This window comes from Tubulanus polymorphus, chromosome 8, assembly GCF_964204645.1.
Source record: "Tubulanus polymorphus chromosome 8, tnTubPoly1.2, whole genome shotgun sequence".
NCBI lineage: Eukaryota > Metazoa > Nemertea > Palaeonemertea > Tubulaniformes > Tubulanidae > Tubulanus > Tubulanus polymorphus.
In genome coordinates, this window is record NC_134032.1 from 11,135,342 (window position 1) to 11,159,519 (window position 24,178).

The 24,178-nt window shown below is 41.1% G+C and overlaps 1 protein-coding gene and 1 long non-coding RNA gene across 2 annotated transcripts in view; both read right to left on the minus strand.

Annotated features, from left to right (window-relative positions):
- Positions 1–322: 322 nt before the first annotated feature.
- Positions 323–2,009, minus strand: LOC141910115 (uncharacterized). The gene is made up of 3 exons (XR_012619835.1): positions 1,843–2,009; positions 1,601–1,757; positions 323–1,515 (listed from the first exon to the last, which is right to left on the minus strand). It is a non-coding gene; the product is annotated as an uncharacterized LOC141910115 (long non-coding RNA).
- A 6,067-nt stretch (positions 2,010–8,076) lies between these two features.
- Positions 8,077–24,178, minus strand: part of LOC141910236 (E3 ubiquitin-protein ligase UBR5-like) — a 30,641-nt gene continuing 14,539 nt past the window's right edge. Inside the window, exons 22-41 of the mRNA XM_074800954.1 lie at positions 23,879–24,025; positions 23,150–23,479; positions 22,442–22,550; positions 21,840–22,006; positions 21,090–21,276; positions 20,523–20,844; positions 19,655–19,963; positions 19,078–19,430; positions 18,099–18,330; positions 16,177–17,509; positions 15,483–15,608; positions 14,871–15,087; positions 13,921–14,170; positions 13,245–13,504; positions 12,790–12,920; positions 11,622–11,837; positions 10,967–11,195; positions 10,236–10,506; positions 9,603–9,688; positions 8,077–9,517 (exon numbers count right to left, since the gene is read on the minus strand). Of these exons, the coding sequence (XP_074657055.1) occupies positions 9,305–9,517; positions 9,603–9,688; positions 10,236–10,506; positions 10,967–11,195; positions 11,622–11,837; positions 12,790–12,920; positions 13,245–13,504; positions 13,921–14,170; positions 14,871–15,087; positions 15,483–15,608; positions 16,177–17,509; positions 18,099–18,330; positions 19,078–19,430; positions 19,655–19,963; positions 20,523–20,844; positions 21,090–21,276; positions 21,840–22,006; positions 22,442–22,550; positions 23,150–23,479; positions 23,879–24,025 (5,488 nt within the window). The 3' untranslated portion in view covers positions 8,077–9,304. The remainder of the gene's footprint in view (positions 9,518–9,602; positions 9,689–10,235; positions 10,507–10,966; positions 11,196–11,621; positions 11,838–12,789; positions 12,921–13,244; positions 13,505–13,920; positions 14,171–14,870; positions 15,088–15,482; positions 15,609–16,176; positions 17,510–18,098; positions 18,331–19,077; positions 19,431–19,654; positions 19,964–20,522; positions 20,845–21,089; positions 21,277–21,839; positions 22,007–22,441; positions 22,551–23,149; positions 23,480–23,878; positions 24,026–24,178) is intronic.

Genomic DNA, 24,178 nt, shown 5'->3' on the forward strand with positions numbered 1-24,178 from the left:
TGGTTATTTGTTTTGTTCATTACAATAACTGAGTTGATAGAATGCTTTGATTAACAACAGAAAAGATCTCGGGTTTTTGCTATACTTAGGGAAGGTTGTTCGATAAATGAAGAACCTTGTTGATAAATATTTGAAAAAATGCCTTTTCATATAAATAGAATATTAATTTGTTGTTTGTTTGTATTGTTGTTTATTCTATTTATTATTTATTGGTTTTTTTATTTTTTAGAATTAATTTATGTACTTGTTGTTTGTGGTTATGTATTATTTTTACTCCTCTATTTACAACTGCAGGCATTTTTTCACTGTAAAGTTCTGGGCCCATTTTAAGAAAGCGCTACTGATTCACTGCCACTCCTTAATAATCATTATACTACCGATTTGAAGGTAAGTGATTATTCACGAGAGCCATCTCGTGATATGGATTTACCCATTATAATAAAAGAAGTTCAAACAGCTATAAACAATGTTAAAACGTTAAAAATTAGTCCTAGCTATAACTTTATGCCTTGTTATTCCTAGCTTTACCTCTCAAATGTAAATAATGGTCTCCTTTCAGATAAAGCTTTAGTTTTCAAATACATAGATATGATCATCAAACAGATTGATGGAGGCTTAAATCGAAATCTACGATTTGTTTCAAATTTTTCAAATTGGTTACCTTCGAAAATATCAATGCCATCAAATTTGTACATCTAAAATTCAGCAAATAGTTAATATTTGTACATCAACACTGGTCTAATGTTATGTTCTATGTTTCCTAACTATGTGATATCTACACGGACAAATAGCCACAGTTGACTATGTTCACTATGGTAAGTTGGAAGATTAAACTCACAATTCATGTTGAAACTATATCTCAGTTTAGGAGTTAACTCAACAGACCTACAAGTCAAAACTAGGCACTCAACACGACCATTTACCCCTAGTGACTAACTTAACTTGACTTATCTATCAACCAAGGATCAAAGACCAAATCATGCATTAATGGAGCTTAGCTTTTATTAGACTCTCACATTGCATAAACATTATCAAATAGTTTCCTTGAAAACACTATATTATCCATCAGACAGGTTTGAAAAAGGTGATAAGCAAAAAAATCAATACTTTACTACAGAAGTCCGCTATTGTCTTCGCCGCTCCTGGATCTCAGTGTTTTTAAGATGCACTATTATCTATGCTGCTCCTAATAAGATACACTATTGTCTTTGCTGCTTTTAAAACAGTGTTTATCCTGAATCAGTGTTTATGAGAGAATCCATTAGCTTTGTCGCTTGAATCAGTGTTTATAAGATTCACTATTGTCTCTGCTGCTCCTGATATAATGTTTTATAGAAATCACTGATTGTGGAAGAATCCATCGTTGAGTGATTAATCCGTTGCTGGCTCCTCAACTTCTCATTTGGGCTTCTGCAGTTTTCATCAGCAAATGGGTCAATCAGTATTCATCTACTTGTAGATTTTCTGATGAGTAGTTGATCTCAAGCTGGGTTTTATCTCATAGTTGATATTTAGCTGCAATGATCAAAAGAAGATATCCTTTAATGACAAAATATTTCAATAAGAATTGATCGTAATAATTTCATGTATATCAAGTTACCTTTTATGATTGCTTGGTTCGTTATCGGTGTGGATCATCTAAGTTGGTGGGTTAATGAGTTCGATTCTGTTGGCCTCATCTGTTCGCTGTTCCAGTTGGGCGATTTTGGACGAGTAGCTGATCTCAAGCTGGGTTTCTTCTTATAGTTGAAATTTAGCTGCAATGATTAAAAGTAGATATCCTGTAATGACAAAATATTTCATTTATAATTTATCGAAATAATTTCATGTATATCAAGTTACCTTTTATGATTGCTTGGTTCGTAATCGGCGTGGATCATCTTAAGTTTGTTTGTTGATAAGTTGGATTCTAGTTGGCCTCATCTTACATTTCACGTTTGCTGGGTTCAGTATCGGTCGATTTTGGACGAGTGGTTGATCCCAAACTGGGTTTTTCTCATAGTTGAAATTTAGCTGCAATGATTAAAAGAAGATATTCTGTAATGACAAAATATTTCATTTAGAATTTATCATAATAATTTCCATAAATAATATACCTAGAATAGCCTACTCGGTTATATTCGTAACACCGGACAAATTATAAGCGAACATACGATACTTAGTCCAATGAAATGCTCGCCATTTTGTTTTGGGTTCCACATTGGGTTTTCCCAATGGGCTTTCCCAATTACATCAGAAACTCCCGGAATTTCCGGTATCCAACAAACAGCCAATCACATTCAATGTAGCTCAGGTAATGAGGTCAACTCAGATAAATTGATGCGAGAAAATTTTGGGGGTTTATAAAGTGAGGACCCGTAGGTCGAAAAGTACATCGAGATGAGTCGCAAAAAAAACGGCAACACTTCCGGGAAGGATTGAACTTTTATATATTTCAATTCCAAGTATGCAAATTCTCATATATGAAAACGTGCCATTACTTATTGCTAAAAAGCAGGGGCCAGTTGCTCAAAAGTTGGTTAAACATAACCGCCTGTTAAATACCATAGTAACAATGAAATTTCAATTGTCACCATATCAACTATCCACTGGTTAACTCTAACCAACTTTTGAGCAACCGGCCCCAGGTTTTTACGTGTTTTTCAATCTAGAATAAGTCCCCTACTATAACTCGATCACTATGAAATTTTTGTGGGCTCGAGAACTCATTAACCCTTTCAGTGCTGACTAAGTAACACCCAAAGTGCTGGAGATAATTTGAAATTTTCTAGAAATTCCGCCCCAATGTGTTGAATAATGGGTATACTGCTATAATGCGTCTACACTGCTGAGCGGTGTATCGTTAGTTACTAATATTTCACTATGTTTGAGAGGTGCTGCCATCTTTCATTAGAAATTAAACTAATTACGTCAATACACCGCGTTGCGGTGTACTAGCAATGTCCATCACCAATTTATACACCGCACTGCGGTGTAGACGCACTGAAAGGGTTAAGCCAAACCATGACACCAAAATCAACACGATTGGTTCAACAGCCAATGTTTGTGCCTTGTTGACACACCCGTACTCTATTCATTTTCAATGAAAACTGCTTCTCCAGACCATTTGCATAGGCAAACCTACAGTTCACCAAAAATCAACTTACATTTCAAGTTTGCTGGGTTCAGTATCGGTTAAAATGTTCTAAGTTCGTATCAAATATCAAATTACCTTTTATGATGGCTGGGTTCATTATCGGAGGATCTCCTAAGTTGGTTGGTTGAGTTTCATCCAAATTGGCCCCTTCTGTGCACTGTTCTCTAATCGGCAGATCTTAGTTGATGAGCTCTCGTTCGACTTTTTGAGTTGGTGTCCCTTACGATCGTGACACACCTGCCAGGAGCGAAACAGGCGGGAATCGAAGTACAGATATAGTTGTGTGATCGTCGGTCGATTTTACATAATTTTTTTTCGATAATTTTACAATATTTGGTCTTTTTTTTCATGTAGTCCGAAAGTTTACAAGGTTGAAGATAATTTTGTCTAATTTTTTTTTGGAAATCGGAGTACAGATATAGTTGTGTGATCGTCGGTCGATTTTACATCATTTTTTTCGGAATCGAAGTACTTCTTTGTCTTCTTGGGTTTCGTCGAAGCTGAAATTGAGAAAAAGAAAAACATTTTGTAGTCACACATTTCTTCATCATTAATCCTAATTTACGTGGGTATCAACTTAACTTTCAAGATTGCCGAGTTCAGTATTTTTTTCGGCATCATCTGTAGTCGCCTTCTAGCATCTTCTTCTTCAACTTCTTGGGAGTCCTGAAATGAAAAAAAGAGAAGAGCGATGAAAACCTGGTACGGAACAAAACTAATGTTCGAAAGCTTTTCAGCTCTCCGTCGCCGGTCACATGCCGAGAACACCAGACAATGAGCCAGCCAGGAATATACTGCCCTCTACACGCCCTCACACAGAACGCGAAAACCAGAATGACAACGCCTCACATTCCCCATCTAACTGCAGGATGTACTGGGCGACGTCAGTAACTGACACACCTGTAAAATTGCACGAAACACAAATAGCGCAGTACAACCAGCTTGACCGGGCGAGATTCAGGATCTCAACTAGCACTCAAAAGCGTGACAAGAGACTTCATCCACTGACCGAGGTTGTCACAAGGACACAATGAAACTAGCACTCACAAGCTGACAAGAGACTTCATCCACTGACCGGGGTTGTCACAAGGACACAATGAAAACTAGCAATCAAACTAGAAATCAAAGAGCGTGACAGTAGAATCATCCCTCAGCCGACTCAGAATACCAGAAACAAAGAGCGTGACAGTAGAATCATCCCTCATCCGGGCGGTCATAAGGACACAATGAATGCTAGTAGCGTGACAATCCAGTATAACCGCTCCATTTGTATCCCGCGCAATCCCACAGATATGCCCGTCATTGACATCACTCAGCACACTTTGTAGATAGGTGGGGGCAGTAAGGCCTCGTCATCCTGGTTTTCGTGTTCCGTATGAGGGTGTGTAGAGGGCAGAATTTCCTGACCGCCTCTTTGTCTGACATCCTCGACACATGACCGGCGAAGGAGAGCTGACGCTTTCGGACATTAGTTTTGTTCCAGCAAACGTTGAAATTTGACAGAGAAATCGGCCCTGAAAAATAAAATGGGTTAAATGCTGAAAAATAGAACGGATTAATAAACACGGAACAGTACAGGACAGCACGGAGATGAACAGTAACACATAAAACATAAAGACGTCGTTCCGCAGGAACTAGGAGCGGGAGCGCAGCGAAAATCGCCAGGAGAATCCACAGTAGCATGTTCACAGTGTGAGTGTGCAGAGGTGAATGGCCTATGCTTGTGTACACGTGGTCAGCCGGTGACATATTCAATAGCGTGTATGAATGATATCAACAACTCTGAAAAGCCGCAATTGTGTCTCTATTGTTAAATGGATTTACATTGAGAGCTTATAGAAGTTGAATGAAAAGGTTCTACTGCCGGGTTGAATACACGCCAGTAGCCAGCTGAACAATATCGTGGAATTTTAATAAGGCCATAAAAATAAATTTCTTTGATTCCCAACAGCTCCCCTCCTAATTTAGCCGCTGCCTGTTTATTTTTCTTAAATTTTAGAATAATTTATTGAAATCAAAGAATAAAAACATTAACATTTATTGATGAAAACCTCTAGCTTTATTTCTCATAAATGCATAGATACCCCGAAGTGGTGACATAAATAATTCCAACTTCAAGGCTAAACAAAAATGATACTTTGTTTCTTCAGTTCATTTCTATAGCTGCCAGGTCTGTTATGGTAAAATAGATCACGATTCTTAAAAACAGTAATGTACAAGGTAGACAGGCGGCTGGGTCAACTTTTAAGCTCAGCAGAGCGGAGAAACAAGGTATCAATTTTTTGCCTACGATTTGTTTTGTTGAAGTGAATGAATTGTTTAACAAATTTCATACACAGTGTACGATCACATGATGTAAGTGGAATGTATTTTATAATTAATCATCATTTCATTCTGTTATCACAGAGATCCCGTACCTGTAGGGCCATATTCAGGGGGAGAGGGTGCGAACGCTCCTACCCCCAAAAGTTCGAGTTCCGCTTCATATTTTCCATGCGTTATGTGTTGTTTATATGTCTTACAATTTATGTGGTTGGTATCCTGTCGTTTTGTCAACAATTTTAAATGTTAAATGTTATTCCAATCTGTATAGGCCTCATCAGTAGTATGCACATGGGTCAAAGATCATGATTGCACGGTGGCATGATGGACCCATTGCATAGAATGATTCTATGCAATGTTTCATCATGGGATTCCTCAAATACAAATGATTTGAAAAAATAAACGTTTTATTAGTTGCGGATTTTCCACATGAGTCGATCTTAGGTTTTTTAATTGCATAGATAAGTTTTCTAAGTTTTCTGTGGGTTGGAAGCATTAATGATTACATTGCTATGAGGTGATGATCATCAAATCAAATTTTTAGATTATGAAAAATTATTTAGATTCTGCCATACATGGAAAATTTCAGAAAAGAAATAGCCAGAAAGCCCTCAGAATACACCTTAGAGTGCCTTAAATAAATGAAAAAAATTTTACCTACCCATAGACAGGGCTGCATACGGCCCAGCCGTCAGATTTTCATAAAAACTCCCTGATTCAATTGAGGGGAGAAATATTAGAATTTTTTGAATCACTTGGAGCACGGATCCTCTGAAATTCTGCCAAAAACTTCATGCCTACCACTCATGATTTGAAAAAAAAAATTTTTTCTTTAATTTTGATTCTAGATTAAACGGTCAAGTCCATATTTAGAATTTCGTTTCTTGTTCTTCTCTGTTTTAGGTTGGCGAGTGTTAAATAGAATTAGGGATTGATTGTAATCAAGGTGAAGGTCAGGATACTCCGATCTGCTACGCCTGTCGACATCAGAACGAGGCTATGGTACAGTGTCTGCTTCAACAGGTATATATTGATATATGGAGTATCAGTGACTCCAGTGAAAGAGCCAGCCAGTCCAGTTTATATCTACTGAAATCCATAAATCACATCTGGCTGAGCTCATTTTCATCTTAAGATCAGTTTTAGTTAAGAACATGCTATGAGTGTCCCTATCAGACCAATCGAAGAAGCATCTTGTATCTAGATCTTGACTGGAATTAACCCTACACTGATTAATAGCTAGAAATTATCAAATTTAAAGGTTAACTTTCTTTGAGGTCCAACTGTGAAGTGGTTGTATATATTTTCAGGGTATCAATGATGTACAAACTCCGTTGAAATTAAGTTTAGATTTAGAAGCTCATAATATTACAGGCAGGCATGCTGCTTCATCATATGGGATTTGATAAAGGTTAGTACTGAACAAATCTTCTAGTTTCACGGTTGTGAGTTAGTTTCAAACTTGATTCGAAACTATGAAACCGTATCTTTGAATATTGTGTTCAAGATAAGAATGTTTTGTAGGTGAAGATGTGTTGTTTATTTTGTAGCTGGAATTGTATTTCCTGATATAAAGATGCACGCAGGGGACCCGGGAAAACGTGTTTTGGAAGTTTGACTCGCAATTACTTAAAAAATAATTGAAATAATTGAAAACGGTAAAAAGAATATAAGACCACATAAAGGTGTCTATAGATCCTGAAAACTAAAAAAATGTAGATTAAAATTTGTAAGATTACGAACTTTTGAATGAGATGAGCAATAATTCGAGTTGAATTATCGGGAAGACTATATCAAGGTTTATAGCTTCACCAGCGCCCATTGTTGCATTAAATTTATGATTGAGTAATACAATAAAAAAACTAATTATCAGCCGAGTCCATCGATGTTTTCACTTTGTGTCTATCTTTATCCAATCCAGAGATATGAACGAAATAAAAAATATTAAACGGGGGAAAAAATAGGGACAAAAAATTCAACAATGCGGACCCGGCGGGTACCCATAAAAATGGCGCCTGGAAACTGTAAAAAGGCTTATTAGTTCACCCAATCACCGCTAATGATATGTACAGGGGCAGCACGTAAGGTTTGTAATATTTCCAAGATCGATTTTGCATACTGTGGCATGCGAGTAATGAAGATTTCACCAAGTCCCGGGTTCGAGTCTGAAGAAGACAATATACATATGGTCATCTCATAAGAGTGAAAAAAGCACTGGGTCACCCCAGGGATGGATTTAGGGGTGGTTTGGGGTCCAGACCCTGAGTTCCCAATCTCAATAAAGGTGCCCTTATCGAGGAAGGCCAGCCCAGGGTTAGCTAAAACCTGCAAATTTGACACTTATCCTTTCGGAATTTGCATTTTTAGGATGTATTTCTATAAAACTAATAAACAATATATTAACACCAAGGGTGAGTCCCTCCTGGTGGCAGCTTTATCCGAGAAGTGCCTTTTTTCTTCTGGACCCCATGCCTTACCCCCTCAGTCACAATAGGACAACTTGGGTTGGGAAGACTTTGGGTTCAAATCTGAGCTTAGACTCGCTACAAACAACTGTCAGAGTTAGACAGAAACAAGATGAAAACAACGATTTATTTTCTATTTACATTATGGTCAAATATTGATTTATTTTACGATGTTTTTTTTCCTGGCCAGGCACTTGTTTACACAAAAATAAAACACGTATGAAAAAAAAAAACACAAATTCCACAAGATTGAGACAACAACGTTCATACAAAAAATCATCATCATTATCAGAACACAAAAATCATTGAAGTCGTTGAGAGGGAAGACTCTTCCTGAAAACATGGCTGCCACCATGATCCCCCTACGACATGATCATATCGAAACACTCCTTAAATCTCTTCCAGTCGACTTTTGTCCCGTAGACTTTAACTTAAGTAGTTAAACCTCTGAAGTTGGGACTTGATTCAGATTTTCCCTCTAAACTTGGACCTATTATAACTATTTTCCTATTTTAGAGCCAAACAATGTTTTTGATTGGAGACGGCCATCTTTTAGGAAACGTTTTCAGTGACCTGAATAAATTGTGAACAGAAAAATATTTGACAACCCAATTTCACAACTATTGGATTCTTGGAGTTTAGTGCCGCGGTCAAACCAGGTTAATTTTTTGTTTATTTAAAGCCCGATTCATTTATTCAATAAAACATTTAATACAAGTTGATCATCATTAATTACTATTTCATTACAAAATGAAGATTTCCGTTTGCGGAATTTTACACATATACGTTTTTTTTTCCCTTTTACTTTACATCCGCAAGAATTCCTCTCCAATCGAGAAACTTTTCACCGATGGTCTTTTAAAAGTCGCTCCCAGAAATCTGAGATCAAGTTTCAGCGATAGTCACACAGCAGACGCAGATTGCCTCTCTGCAGACGCAAAGTGCCACTTCACAGCAGATGCAGACTGCCACTCTGCAGACGCATAACTGCCACATGGCAGGCGCAGACTGCCAACCCGCAGACAGACCCAACTAGACATTACAGACACTGATTTATTAAGCATGATTCAATACCGGTATTTCACAAATTCTTATCGCGCGCGTGACTAAACATTTATGTGTCATGAAAAAGACATTCATCGATTCATTATTCTAATAGTGTTACACGAACCGACTGTCCACGAGTTAAATACGGACAATGACAAAGCCGATGCCTTCGCGACATTATCGCGAAAAGCCTAGGAAAATATTTTTCTTCCGTAAATTCTTTTCCAGATGTCGTCGATGAGTATTAAATCAGCTCACGTCGCTGTCGAGTACAACATAATCCGAATTAATCCCTTATAGTTAATCCGCGCACGGATAATCCTGTCGCTCGGTTCTAAACGAAGCCGAACGCCTTCGTTTTGATGGCGAGCAGTAGTTTAGTTCGTAGGATGTTCTTGCTCGAATACAACGGAATATAGAGTCTAGAAATGCACGTGTTCGCCGTCGGCAGGTGATTGTCGTCGGCCGGTCGCACGGTGATCGTCGGCATCGGTTGAAACCCTTCCTCGCTCGCCGGCAACGCCGGACTCGACGTCCAGAAGTATACCTGAAATTATTCAACGTCGAAATTAGCATCGATTGATCGGAGTCAAATTGAACCGAATGAAAAATGGCCACGATTTTTTTCCTACCAGATCTTGTCTTTCTTGATTCGTCATTTTCTCCACTATCGACCAAAACCAATATTTAAATCGTTGCACTTTGAAACTGGCCTCGCCTACGAAACAAAACCCACAAATTAACGAATGTTTCACCTTCCCATCTCCCTAGTAAAGCACGAATTAGATTGATGTACTCTTGTAGATTTATTCACATCTTACAAAACACAATTTTCGACACCTTACTTTAAATTTTTCTCACATTTTTATCGTTTTTGACGGATATTTTGCAATTTATTAAAAACCCTTTCAGTGCATCTACACCGCAGGGTGGTGTAAAAAATTGGTGTATAGAATAGACTTTGCTAGTCCACCGCATCATGGTGTATTGACGTTAATTATAAGTTTTTATCTCTATTGAAAGATGGCAGCACCTGTCAAACATAGTGAAATATAATTAACCATACACCGCACCAAGGTGTAGATACATTATTGCAGTGTACCCATTACACAACACACTGGGGCGGAATTTTAAAAGATTTTCAAATTATCTCCAGCACTTTCGGGCACTTTAGCCAGCACTGAAGCGGAAATCCGTTTTTCACATAAGAATCTGACTTATGACAAAACGCTGTTGAACTCTGCTGTTGAATTTAGTTCACTTACCGCTCTCGTCATTAAACGAAGTATAACTGATCAACATTTGAACGTCGATGTCTCCGACGCCGTTCAAGAGCAGACGGAAATCCTCGGCGACCAGACAATCGAACGCGTTTCTAGGCAACACGTCGAACACGCCCATTTTCAGATTGTCCAGCGCTTTCTCGGCGTTTTTCACCATGCGGAACTCCGAGTACAGACGCACGTAGTCATGCACGTTCTGCGCGGTAACTTCGATGTCGGCGCCACCTGGTAGCAGTTCGATCTGTTCTCCGCCCTAGAAAGCACAGCAGAAAATATGTAGTAGACCATCACTGAGAATCACTGATGGAGGAAACATAAAAACTTATCCGCGATTATAAGCAAGTTCTAGAGTATTTAAACAAGGTGGCCAATTTCCGCCAATGTACAAATCCCCTGATTTTCCCATGTTATGACACAAAATTTCCCCAGTAAATCAAGTGAAATTTCTAAGTTTAAAATAAAATATTACAATTCATTCATTTTTCATTGATTCACTTGCCCAATAACGTATGCAAATTCCCTGTGTTTTTTAGGGCCTAACCCAATTCATTTTCAATTGAGTTAACCCCCGGGTTAAAGCTAATACCAGACTATAAAACTGGCCCCAGGGTTGGTTTTTTGTGCGCAAAATCTCCTTAATTTTGTTCTAGATTTTCCCGATCCCCCCATATTCGTGGCGCCACCCTGTTCAAACCTGATAGCGACGCACGTACCTCTTCGGGGCCGAGTTCAATACTGAATGTTAAATCCAACGCCGTGAACATCAACGCGGCGTCCTTGTTGTCCGAGTCGACGATCAACGTTCGCAAACTCTCGTACATCACCGGGTCGAAGAACGCCAGGTCGTGCCAGTGGATCTTGCGCCCGATTATGAATTTGATCACATGGCGATTCAGAAACAGCGGACACATTTCGTTCTGCAGTAAACACAGTCCTATCACTCTGAAATATACAGAGGGAAAAAACGTTTGCGAGTTACTGAATAACGTTTACGCCTTTTACTTTAACTTATAACAGGGTTCCTGCTGATGTTCTTATCCTAAATTCCCTGATCCAGATCTCAAATTCCCTGATCCAAAATTCAGATTACGACAAAAAAAGAATCATCGGTCAACCTTCTTAATATGTTCCCTACCAGCTATGAATATACTGCTATGAATATACTCATACTTCCCTTGCCGTTGCAACTATGAATATTTGTAGCTGCTCACTGTTTGGTATTTGCATTCCGGTGCATAAGTATGGCACAGCATTACATACTTAATAATTGTGCATGATATATTTGTTATTCACTTATTCAACGCTGTAGCCCCCTGGCCTCACGACGCGAGACTTCATAACTAGCGCTTTGTAATTTCAATCGCTCACCTGCCCATGTTTCTAAATGCGTTCAATCTCTCGAGGCTGTTTTTACCGGGTCTCGGTGAGTAGTAGCCGCGTTTGCCCGGCTGCCAGAACAGCGGACTGCTGTCGTCGAGTTCGTCGTCGTCGTCGGCCTCGCTGCGCGTCGATCCGGCCTTCTTCGTTTTGCTCGGCGACAAATTGAATATATCGAGATCGAGCAACGCTTCGGCGCTTAATTCCCTGTAAATACGTATCAAATCTTACTTAGAGACTCTAGATTCTAGATAAGGGATCATTCATTTATTACGTACGCATAAAATCTGAATTTTTCAACCCCCCTCCCCCTCTGTAGGCAAAATCATTAAGCATTACAGTACGCAATTGCACTGACCCCTCCCCTAATGCGTACGTAATAAATGAATGACCCCTAATTCACTGTAAAGTTTTCTGGACCTCTTCTCTGGAATACTATCCCTAAACCGATTCGTAATTCAACTAGTTTATCAGTATTTCAACGTAAATATTTAAAATTCCTTAAATTATCGTGATTATCTTTTTTGAAATTTCATGTTGTATTTCTATGTTTGAATGCATTCGCCGATGCAGCATGCGTGTGTGTTTACGTGTGGTGCTTGTAGTGTGCATGTGTAAGAGTGAATTTGTATGAATGTCAATTTTTTTCTATTGGGGTGGCACGGCTCCGATAGATCCTTGTGATCTCTGTGTGTAGCCCACATTTTCTTGTTATTTTTTCACTGTATATTATATAATATCAATCATGTAATAATGTAACAACCGAATGATAAATAAATACTACTATAGAGAATGAGCAGATGGGGTAGAGTGGAGAATGGAGAAATGAGAGGGAGGTGGGATAGGGATAGGGAGGGAGAGGGTGAGAGTAAATGGCTGAATGGAAAAGAAAGGCGAAAGATTGGCAAGAGGGACTTTTCTTTTTCTTCCACACTAGAAATTCTTCTGATAGCTTCACTAGGGCTACCAACCTCTAAAATTTTTTTCAGTACATTTCATCGAAATATGAAAGAAAATGTTCAAATCAAACCGTAATCTACGTTAAGACCCTCAGTAACATGTTACATATTTCTACGCATCAAACAAATCGAGGAATACTGAAAATCAGGAATAGTTGGCAGCTCTGCCTTAAGCGAGATCGACATCGTTGCTTGCGTACCTTCCATGTGAAGTGATGATATCGACCGCCTCGTCGACTCTGTGTTTCAGAGAATCCTCCGAGGCTAACAGTAACAACAGCTGAGCTGGAGGTAATTCTAACAACATTCCCGTGATCTTAGCCGCCATCGACTTCGAAAAAAAAAAATACAAACGTTCAAATTTCAGCATATAATATAATACTTCTTGAATTCCCGCGTGACAAACACTACATAGTGAAATTCCTGAGTCTTTTAAATAATTGATTAATTTGAAATCACTCAATTGCATTTTTGAACGAACATCATAAATCTTAACCGGAGGGTTGACACGAGCGAAAGTTAATTGAGTTAACCCCCCGGCTATTAAACCAACCACAGGGTTAAAGTTTAAATAATAACCTAAATGATCTATAAAACCAGCTTCAGACGATTCATCCCGAGACTTGCCCCGAACTGTCTCAGACACGACACTTACCGGTTGCAACGTTTGAACTTTCGGGTACAAACGTTTTCCGAGTTGTTGCCGATGCGCCGACAAATGTTCTGTGGTGGAATTCGCGGCGCTGCTGGCGGCGTCGGTCGTGCCCTCCGCTCCTTCCAACGGCATATAGAACGGCGGCGCGTCGTACGACAACGCGCGTCGCGTTTCGCGGCATCGGTCGCGACTTCGTTGGCGTTGTAAGCTGCGCTGGCGTTCGCGCTCGCGTTCACGAGATCGCAAACGCTGAATCAAATCTGTCAAAGAAAATAAACAAACCTTTTTTCAGAACCCTTACATCCACGCGAATCGTCGCGTTTAAATTTCGCAAAAGTTTCGGGATAAACTTGATAATAACCAAAAGCAAATTCGACTAAGACACCAAAATTTCGCATTCCCCAATTTTCAAGAAGAGAGTCAGCATTCCCCGAAAGGAAGAACATATCTGCAAGATGGTGGCCACTTTACGCCAATTTACAAATCCCTCGAGTTTTCCTTGATTCTCATGAAGGCAGGGTCCAGTTCCACAGTCGTGAGTCACAGTTAAAATTAGCTCATTTATGACGAGTTAACTCTGAGTTCTGAGTCAAATCTTAACTCACAACTGTGTAGGACTGAATCCAGAATTCCCTGCAGGTAAAAATAAATCAGTAATTCCGGTGAAGCCACTTACTGTATTGAAGCGACTTGCTACCGATCAGAACGCCATCCAAACTCGGCAGTTTCTCCGTGGAGAGGATCGCGTTCGCGAGCGCCGTGTAGAAACTGCGCGCGACGCCACTGCCCTCGCCCGGCTCGTCTTTGAACGTCACTTTCACGCGGTGTACGGCCAGCGGCGGACCGTTCAGGTTCGTGCGTCGGTTGAAGTGGCTGTTCAACTGTTTGAACGACTGTTGAATCAACGCTTTGCGATCCCTTTCGACCTAAAATGAAAACATTTGAAAACTATTCAACCAGCCACTTCGAGTGGCTACTAAACCCCCATTTATGAATTCGCAGAGGTTACCACATTGAAAATTCTAGGTTCAAAATGTTACAACCAATTTATTTTTCTTGCATCATTGCATTGATAAAGAAATGCGTACAATTAATAGCATATCTAAATTCCCTGAGTTTACCCGATTTTCTAGGTTATCGGCCATTCTTGTTTTTGATGAAAAATTCTACATTCGATCAAACCCTTGGCAGGAGGCGAATCTAGTAAATTAAGCAGGGGTCCAGAAGAAAAGTGAAGGCATTTTTCAGAAAAAGCAGCCATGTCATAGGCCACTAGCGGGGTTCCACCCTCGGTATGAGATATATTTTCAAAGAAATACTTCTGAAAAATGCTATTTTCGCAAAGGATGTAAAATTTGCAGGTTCTAGGGACATTTGTCTCAGGGATGAAAACGGGCAAATCCAACCGATCTCAGAAAAACTTTAATACCCAGCCTCATAATCATCAACCGCCCCCCCCCCCCAAATTTTTTAATGCATGTACACTGTTCTCAAGATGATGGAAATGATAGAAATAGGTCAGAAAAGATTTTCATCCCTATTGTCTTGATGAGGCAACCTCAAAGGGAAGGCAGGGGTACAGACCACCGCTTAAATCCGCCGCACTCGGTTAATTTGTCCACCTACCTCTAGCGTCAAATCTCGTTGTTGCGAGTTGCGTAGTTTTTCCATTTCTTTGCGGAAACGACTCTCCTTCACCGGGAAGCCGCCGAGTTCGCTGATCACCGAGCCCGGCTCAGCGCCGACGTCGTCGCAGAACACCCGCCCGAACAGATCTAAACTCAGGCGCCACCTACCCAATAAAACGTCGTGCGATACGAACATTCCCGACTGAGACAACGGCCTGAAATCGAATCGAAAAATAAACCGCGCGTTATTTCAAACATGCTCTCCGAATAAAAAAGATGGTCGCATCCTTAGAATCCCCCTATGACATCGTTATTCGCCGACGAAATTTACATATCATTGTTGATGATGTCATAGGGGGATTGTTTGGACACGGCCATCTTTTCTTGAAGGTTCTACGGATCGATTCACTGTTTTGGTCAATTAATGTCATACGGGGAATTACGGGAGCAGCCATCTTTACTTGAATGTCACTGTCTTAGTTATTTGATGATGTCATAGGGTGATTCATGTAAGTAGCCATCTTATTGTGATTGTACTATAGACCTCATTTGACATGATGTCATAGGGGGAATTGTTAATCGTAATCATTCTCGTCCTGTAGGTGCTTACTTTTGGTGTACCCATCGTTCACCAGGTGGCAGGTCGGGTCGACTGGTTTCTATAACAACGGTGTTCGACACGTTTTCGTTGGATCCGACGAGATCGTCGCCAGTGGTCGCCGTAGCTGACTGGTTACTGAAATAATCAATAATCTTACAACTGCAACGAATAATCTCGTGGTTTGTAGCAGAGAGGTTTAAACAAAATTTAGCACTTCCAAATGCGGAAAGAGAAGGACTTTTTAGTGAATTGCGGCCAAGCAGAGATACTGTTACTGCTTATCATGATTTGTCAAACCTTAACAATAACCTATGGACAAATCGCTTTTGTCGTGCAATAAAAGTCTTCATTGAATTTGGTTGAAAGAAGAAAAGACAGCATTTTCTCACACATAAAATATTGCTATAAATTCACATTATGGATTGGCTTTTCCCTTTTCAACCATGTTAAAGTTCGTTCCTTGCAAGCCTTCAATGCAGTTTAAATGAATGACAAATCGATCTTATCTCAAGTTGAGAACAGATATTAGGACATTAATAGCTTTTCAATTATTCGATGCGCAGGCTGTGACAAAAATATTTCAGATGGCTTTCGAAAAGAAGCACTTTTCTGCACTTATTGACGTTTTTTGAGAAAAGCAACACAAACAGAGCCATAATGAATATAAATGAGGCAATATTGAAATCGAATATTAAATATTTACCTTTCTGCCGACGCTCCAGGGGTGGGGTTTGTCTCCATGGTCCGTTCCGTATCCGCAGTGTTAGTCGTAGGCGTCGTCGTCATCGACATCGGTAGAATTTGCGACGAACTGGCGTGAACGATGACGCTCGTAACCGACGACTTCTCGACGCCGGCGCCACCTGCCGCTGTATCCTCCGATTGAGCGCTGTTACGAACGATCACGCTAGTACCGGCCACCGGTTCGGACGGCGCCGCTGTTTTCTCAGCCGTCGACGCGGCAGATGACGCGACCGCCGGATCGGCGCACGGCGCGTCGACGTCCATCGACGAATCGGACGTCGATTGAGCGACGACGTCTGCCGAACTAGCAGACGGATCGGGATCGGCGAATGGAGCAGGTGGCAGCACTGGTTCGTTTTCTGTATTCTCCGGTGACGAAGTGTCCGTCGATTTGTCATCTCCGGCGTGCTCTTTACGATTAATATCCGGAGCAGACGAAGCTGACACGGTCGGAGCAGTCACGGCAGACGGAGCATTCTCCGCCGTAGCAGAAGTCGTCGCCGGAGCGTCAGCAGTTGGCGCAGCCGCGGTCGTCGGAGCATTCCTGGCTGTCGGAGCCGTCCCCGCCGGAGAAGTCATCTCGGTATCGCTCTCCATGTCATCGTTATGAGATTTACTCAACCACGGTTCTATACTGCGTTCCGACAGACCCATATGAGTCGGCAGTTGATTGAACGGTTTCGGCTGCTCGCTCGTCGCTTTAGTCGCCGCCGTCGTCGTCGCCTCGGGGCAACAGGTGGCGCTTGTCTTTGGCGGTATTCCGAACATGTCCTCGCGGCGCGCGTTCGGCGTCAGTAGATGCGGTTGATCGGCGAGCGGCAACGCGCACGTCAACGCCGTATCGAACGGGTCGGGCGGCGGACACCCGAGAAACAACGTCGAATCAGTACGCTGAAAGAACGAATGTTTACCGCCTAGTTTACTCGGTATTTCGGCGTTGTTGGCACCGCCGACGACGCCGCCCTCGACACTGTCATCGGTTTCCATCGCGATACCGCCGCCGCCGTGCGCTCCGACGCCGCCGCCGCCGATGTCGTCGTCTTGGTCGTCATTTTCGTTCTCGTCGTGATCCTGCCACGACGACGACACGGAGACGCTGTCGCGTATCGCGTCGGCGTCCGAGTCGGTTCCGCTGCGCATGTAGTAGATCAACGCGTCGAACACGTACGCGATGTGTTTCAACGCCGAGATGTCGATCACCGGCAGATTGTCGCAGTGTTCGTCGTTGTGCGCGCGCATCAACGATAACGCGTACATCAGGAAATCGCGACGCGCCGAATTCGCCTCCGATCCTAGAAATAAATAAGAAATTCCGTTGCTAAGAAATATTTCAATAATGCAACAACGTTTACAGGGTTGCCAACCACTGAAAAGCGCCATCGGTAAAAAACTGATTTCTTTTCAGTAACATTTCATTGGAATATGAAAGAAAAAGGTTCAAACTAATCACTAATCAACAGTAAGACCTTTCGTAACATCTTTCATATTTCCGTAGGTACGCATCAAAAAAATCTAATCAGTATTTCTTGTTATGAAATAGTAACAAATACTGAAAATCAGTAACTTTGGCAGCTCTGCATTATGTATGCTCGTGAAAATAAGCTGATTTTTAATCCCATGTACCCAGATAAAACTTTAAACTTTACGTCCTTACCCCCCTCCAAGTACCTATGTAAGAACGATTTTTGCAAAAAATTTGACTCATTATCGCTGGATGTGTGCAATAAATAAAATCAAGTTAAATTGAGGTTCATAGGTAGACATAATCAACATAGATTTAAGCCTAATGACCAAAAACCTTTTCTATAGAAGGGTCAGACAATTTGATGACATCATAAGAGGGGAATTAACGGAGGCAGCCATTTTTCCTGAGCAACTTACCAAATCTGCTCCTGCGTCGACCGTCTATGATATGCAGCGTGCGCGGTTCGTCGAGGTTCACCGACGTCACCGTGCGGTTGCTACGGAGATACGTCGAGTGTTGCGGGTGTCCGGGATGCGACGGGTCGGAACGTTCGCTCAGAACCGACCCGAATCGTAGCTGAGCCTCGGTCGAGTCCATGATCGTCACGAGCCAGTCCCACGTCGGCTTCAGGTGACATTCTAGATATAACTGCAATGAAAAATTCCATGAAAACTTTTTTGAAAATCTCGAAATTGAAATTAAGAAGGAACCAAAATTACCAAACTAGGCTTCCGGGAATATTTAGGTGAACAATTGACGATTTCAATATTAAACGCCCTGTAGTGAAATCAATGACCTTAAAACTCACAAGCACAATCATAACACATGTAATGAGCAACAACTTTGCAATTGATTGGAAATACTATTACAGAGTACATGGTGGCCACTGTTATTTGACATGCTTTTTACCCGACTTGCACATTTTTCCCCTTACTTTGATCTGCTAAGACACCAATCAATTAACTCATAATCAGTTAATTCATCTTTTTAAAGAACACGCTTTTTAGCAATTTCAATGCGTTTTCGTGGCCTAACTTCATAATAATAATAATAATAATAATAATAATAATAATAATAATAATTTATTCAGCCTAAAATTCATATAGAATATGCTCATTGGCATAACATCATGTATAAAAAGAGAACAGAGAAAACTAAAACTGGTTTAATTAAAAGCTTTTATGAACAAATGGGTTTTGAGCTTAAATTTAAAAACATCGATTGAAGGACTAGATTAAATTGGACTAGGGAAAGTATTCCAGAGTACTGGGGCAGAGTACGCGTATTCTAATTGTAAACCGCGTGCAGTGGTGCGGTGCGGTCTATAAACGTCTATTACTATCATTATTTATAAGTCAAGAGGGTGTAGGCAGCAGTTCAGAGTTAATAACTTACGTGTAAATTGACCGTGTCCTGATATGTGACGTCTAAAACTCTTGGTAAATTCGGAGCGAGTTCGTTGTAATCCTGCAGCATCGTCAACAAATCGGCGATTTGACGAATCAGAATGCTGAATCCTCGCGCCAGCTGACTGGCGGTCGTCGCCATCGTTACCGGGCTCTCGGGCGCGGCGGCTGTCGACGTCGTCGTCGTGCGTCGCAACGTCGACGGGTCGATGAAAACGAGGCTGCTCGTACCGCTGGTCGTTGTCGCCGTCGTCGTCGGTCGCGTGTTCGAGTTCGTGTCACGTTGACGGACGGCCCACTGCATCGTGTACGGAGCCTGAAGTGTCCGCTGTCCTTGGGACCCTGAAATTCATAAACATCGAATTAAACCACATTGAAATTATGAAAATTATTATTTCAGGGGTCTTGCACACAATTTTTACATCATGACAATAATTAGTTTTTTTTCATATCCTTTTCAACACAAAAAACCATGTTTGATAATACATGCGATCTCAACAAATTTGTGACAACCCTTGCGAGAATTTTTCAATTTCGAAAAAATAAAATAAAATCGACAAACTGACCAGTACCGGTTCCGGTGGTCCGTCGTTCCAACTGTTCGTCGACGAGCGTATTCAAGTCTGGTTCGTGGTCGTCGCTCTCGGCGACCTCGCTGTCGTCTTCTTCCTCCTGATTGGACGATTCGCCCGAATCCTCCTCGCTGAAATACGCCAGGCTGGCGAGTCCGTCGGCGGCGACGTCCGAGCCAGCCGTGGCGGCGGTCGCCGCGACGCTGCGCTGTATGCTGCCGCTATCCTGACCTTCGTTATCGCTGTAACTGTCGCTCTCCGACTCGGCCAACAGATCTAAATCCATATCACTCTCGGCGGCGACTAGAAATATAACGCAAACAGTCACCAGGCGACGAACAGCGGTGTCCGAGGGAGATTGGGTTCGTAGTAGAGTATGGCTCAGGTAAAAGTAAGCACTTCATCATAAGCACACGTTGAAATTTTAATGTTAAGTAAGCATTTCGTAATGCTTTCAGCAGGTCTATACCACAGTGCGGTGTATAATTCTGTGATGCACCTTGCTAGTACACCACGATGCATTGATGTTATTGATAATTAGTTTTTATTTCTATTGAAAGATGAAAGACAGCGTGTGTCGAACGTAGTAGCATATTAGTAACTAACAATACACCACACGGAGGTGTAAACGCATTAAAGCTGTATGCCCCTTATTAAACACAGGGGTGGAATCTTTTTCACGGGTGGGATTTTCAAATTATCTCCAGCACTTCCGGGTATTGATTAGTCATCACATAATTTTTTGGGGAGAAAATAAATCATTATTATCATTATCACTGAAAGGGTTTAGGGCTTTACTTCTGGATAAATAGATTTTAATTGATGATATCACATGGGGCCTTATTGGAAATGTTGTTCTTACCGTCATCATTTTGAGGCGGATGTTCGGAATGTTCGGATTGTCGATCCTCGTTATCGGAATGATGTTCGTCGTCATCGACGACCTCGACGTCGTCCGCCTCGGTCGCTGCGACGATCTCATCGTCGGCGTCTCGCGTCGACACGCGGCGCGTTTCTAACGGCGCGCTGCTGACTGGTAACGCCGGCGGATCGGCCGCATTGTTGTTGTTGTTGTTCTGGCTGCTGCGCACGGCGAACGAAGACGTCGCTGCGGTCATCGCGGTCGTATCGGCGGCGTGAGAGCGCGGAGGCATCGGCTCGGCGGAGAATAACTCTTCGCTTCCCTGAAATTAACAAAAAATTCGAAAATTTACGAAATGAATGAAAATTCCTGAGACAAAATGTCTGAACTCGAAAACTTGAGTTTTAAGTTTTAAGAATTTCTTGAACTCCTCAGAATCAAATTTTTCATTCAATTTCGGACAAATGACCTATTCCTTGGAATTTCAAGAAAAATTTTCTCATAATTTCAAAAGCCGACAAATTTTCTACGATTTAGAATTTTAGAAAATATTTCTCTGACAGTTACCTGAATAGCCTCGACGTTCGAACTGACCAACGAAAACGGAGCAGACGGACGCGTGACGCCCATACGGACGGGAGCGATCAGCGAATCGGCCGTCTCGCACAGTTCCTCGATAGCAATCGGAATCAATGCTTGAAATATGCGTCGACATTTCATCATCGGGAACATACCCAAACTGAACGACTGAGGGCTAGAAATATAACAAAAGCATCGGATACATTTCACTCGAGTCAAATATCGTTTTCACGGTTCGTGATTCTTTTTTATTAAGGTTCAAAGACAAGATGGCTGCCCCATAAATACCCCTATGACATCGCCAGAATGACCGACCGATATATTTTGAAATGATGGCCGCCCCATAAATACCCCTATGACATCACCAGAATGACAAAATGATTTGTTCAGAAAGATAGCCGCCTCAGTAAATGAAATCATCAAATGCCTGGTGGTGTTTGAAAGATAGTTGCCTCCTTGTTTTCGCCTATGACATCATCAAATTGTGGGTAATATAGACATTCCTAGACTAGAAAAAGATTGACTCCTCCAAAATACCCCTATGACATCATGAAATTGCCTAGATCTGTCCAATATTATACAATAGAAGTACCTCGCCTAATCATCTAATAAAAAAAATTTAGTCATGATGGAACAATCGATATCAACCAGCCAACCCCCAGAAATTTGCAATATCTCATGCAATCAAAACTTGAAATAGTACTTTTTCGAATCGCTCGTTTTAGAGATCGTACGTACCATTTTTTCTTGAACGATCCCGGCGTCATTTCGAGGTTCAGAATCACGAATATTCTCGCGACTGAACGCACGAATCGACGCGCGACGTTTTTCGCTTGTTCTTTGCGCCCGGCGACGGCTTCGTTCTGCATCTCGCGAATCAACGTCACGATCAACGTGTCCAACATCTACAATTTTAGGGGTCAAATTGTGATGAACATTCATATTTTTTTCACATCATTACAATTTAGGATTTTTTCACAACAAAATAACAATAACAATTCGCTTTTTTCCACGTAAAAATAATTATTTCAAAATTTTTCGGATAATTTTCCCAGATATTTCAAATTCTTACTTAGTCAAAGTACAATAATGTAAGTGGTTACTGATCTCAATCCGGACAGATTTAGATACATTTCTTCAATTTCCACACAGCGTAAGATCTGAGCTCCTTAGTAATATAAAGGGCATCAAAATATTTTGCTTAACATTTTTCTCGAATTTTTGCGCACATGTCAATAAATTTTCACAGATTTCTCATATTTTGCCGACTTAAGCGGAATTCCATACCAATTTTTCACATGAAATTTTGACCCCTCTCCGAGGTAGATTTATCCACTCACCTCGACGCTACATTTAACCAGCAGACAATGAGTGAATTTATCTAAATGACTCGTTCCGGTTTGACTGTTCAAATAAACCTGATCCTCGAACAGCACCTCCGATGACGACCTGCGCAAAAACAACCGCAGACCCACTTTCAATTATCAAATTATGATTATTGGTACGAACTAAACCTTGAATTTTCTTTAGATTTTTTTGTGTAGATGGGCGAGTGCTACGGACAGACCCGGTAGGGTGGCCACTTTCCGCCCATTTACAAATCCCCTCAGTTTTCTCTGATTTTTCCATGTGATTATACACAGTTCCCCGAGAATGAATCAAGAGAAATTTCTAGGTTTAAATTGTTAGAATTCATTTATTCTTTATTGAATCCCATACTGATGAAGAAACATGTGGTAAATAGCATTATCCAAATTCCCAGGTTTTCGGTAGAATTTGTCAAATTCCATGAGTTTTCCAGGTGTAACAATGGCCAAACCTGACTAGGTACCAGTATCTTAAATTTTAGAAAGTTTGCACCAAAATTGAGAGTAATCTGGCATCAAAAATAGTGGTTTAATTGAAAATGAACTAAAAATCATTCTGATTATGAGAATATTTTGAATTTTGATATTTTTGGGATTAGTTGAAAAGAGTAGAAACTACAACGTAGTCGTACCCATGTCTGTACTGAGGTTAGGGGTTGAGGCTGTTTGTGTTAAACTTACTGATCTTGCTTCGTTCCGCTGAGGACCATCGCTTGAACCGCATTCCAATCGTTCAAAATGCGCTCCAATGCGCGGCGACTGAACCTCGGCGGTTCGAGGTCGTGTTCGGGCATTTCCGGATCTGAAAACGACCGTACGGAAAATGGATTTAGACGGGCGCAAAATTTCCGAGATCTTTCGAAATAATTATCATTCTCTTTTTCGGACTGACCTGTATCCGATCCGGCGACATTGATTTTCTTATGAACGCGAGCGCGAGGTCGATATTGACGCTGTTCCACTAATTGTCGACCGACTGTCTGCACCAAAAACAACAGGATGTGCTCCCCTCTGTGTGAAAAACAATGAAATCATTTAATTCTCAACATTCTGCACAATTCAAAAGCAGGAGACGGGGAGCATTGCGTCTGCTTCAAAAAACCAGAAGACAGGGAGCATTCTATGTGTTTCGAAAGAGATGCTAGACAGTACATTCAAAATTTTGACTCTCGAGATGAAGTCAAAGCTGGAACCAGTTTAAGGAATCGTTCTTTAAAACTGACAAAATTTGATAAAGAGATTTTCTATGACAGATTTTTAGAATTTGAGGTGCCAAGAGCCAACTTAGAATTCGAGGTTTTTTGTATCCGCAAAATTGAATTTTAGAATTGGAGGATTTATTGAGGGATTTGAGGGGCTGTAGGAACGCTGTAAGTGCTTAAGGTGTTTAAATCTGAATTACAAACTCACCGTTTATTCGGTAATTTAACGAGATCAGTTTCCATGAGCAGACGGTTGAGTAGTTCTAATCGAATCGTTTGATTTCCGGCAATCAACGCTTTACATTTACACTTCTCCCAACAGTCGCAGTAAGCAGTAGGAGTGGTCTTCTTCAACCTGAAACGCAAATTAATCATTACTATTTCAATTTCACAGTTCAAGCAAGATTTGAAATTTCCTGAGCATTTACAAGTTTCATTGAACTAACTAGGACAAATCTTGAGCTTGGAATCTTCCCATGATTAAACTAACTAGCACTAGTATTTTGCG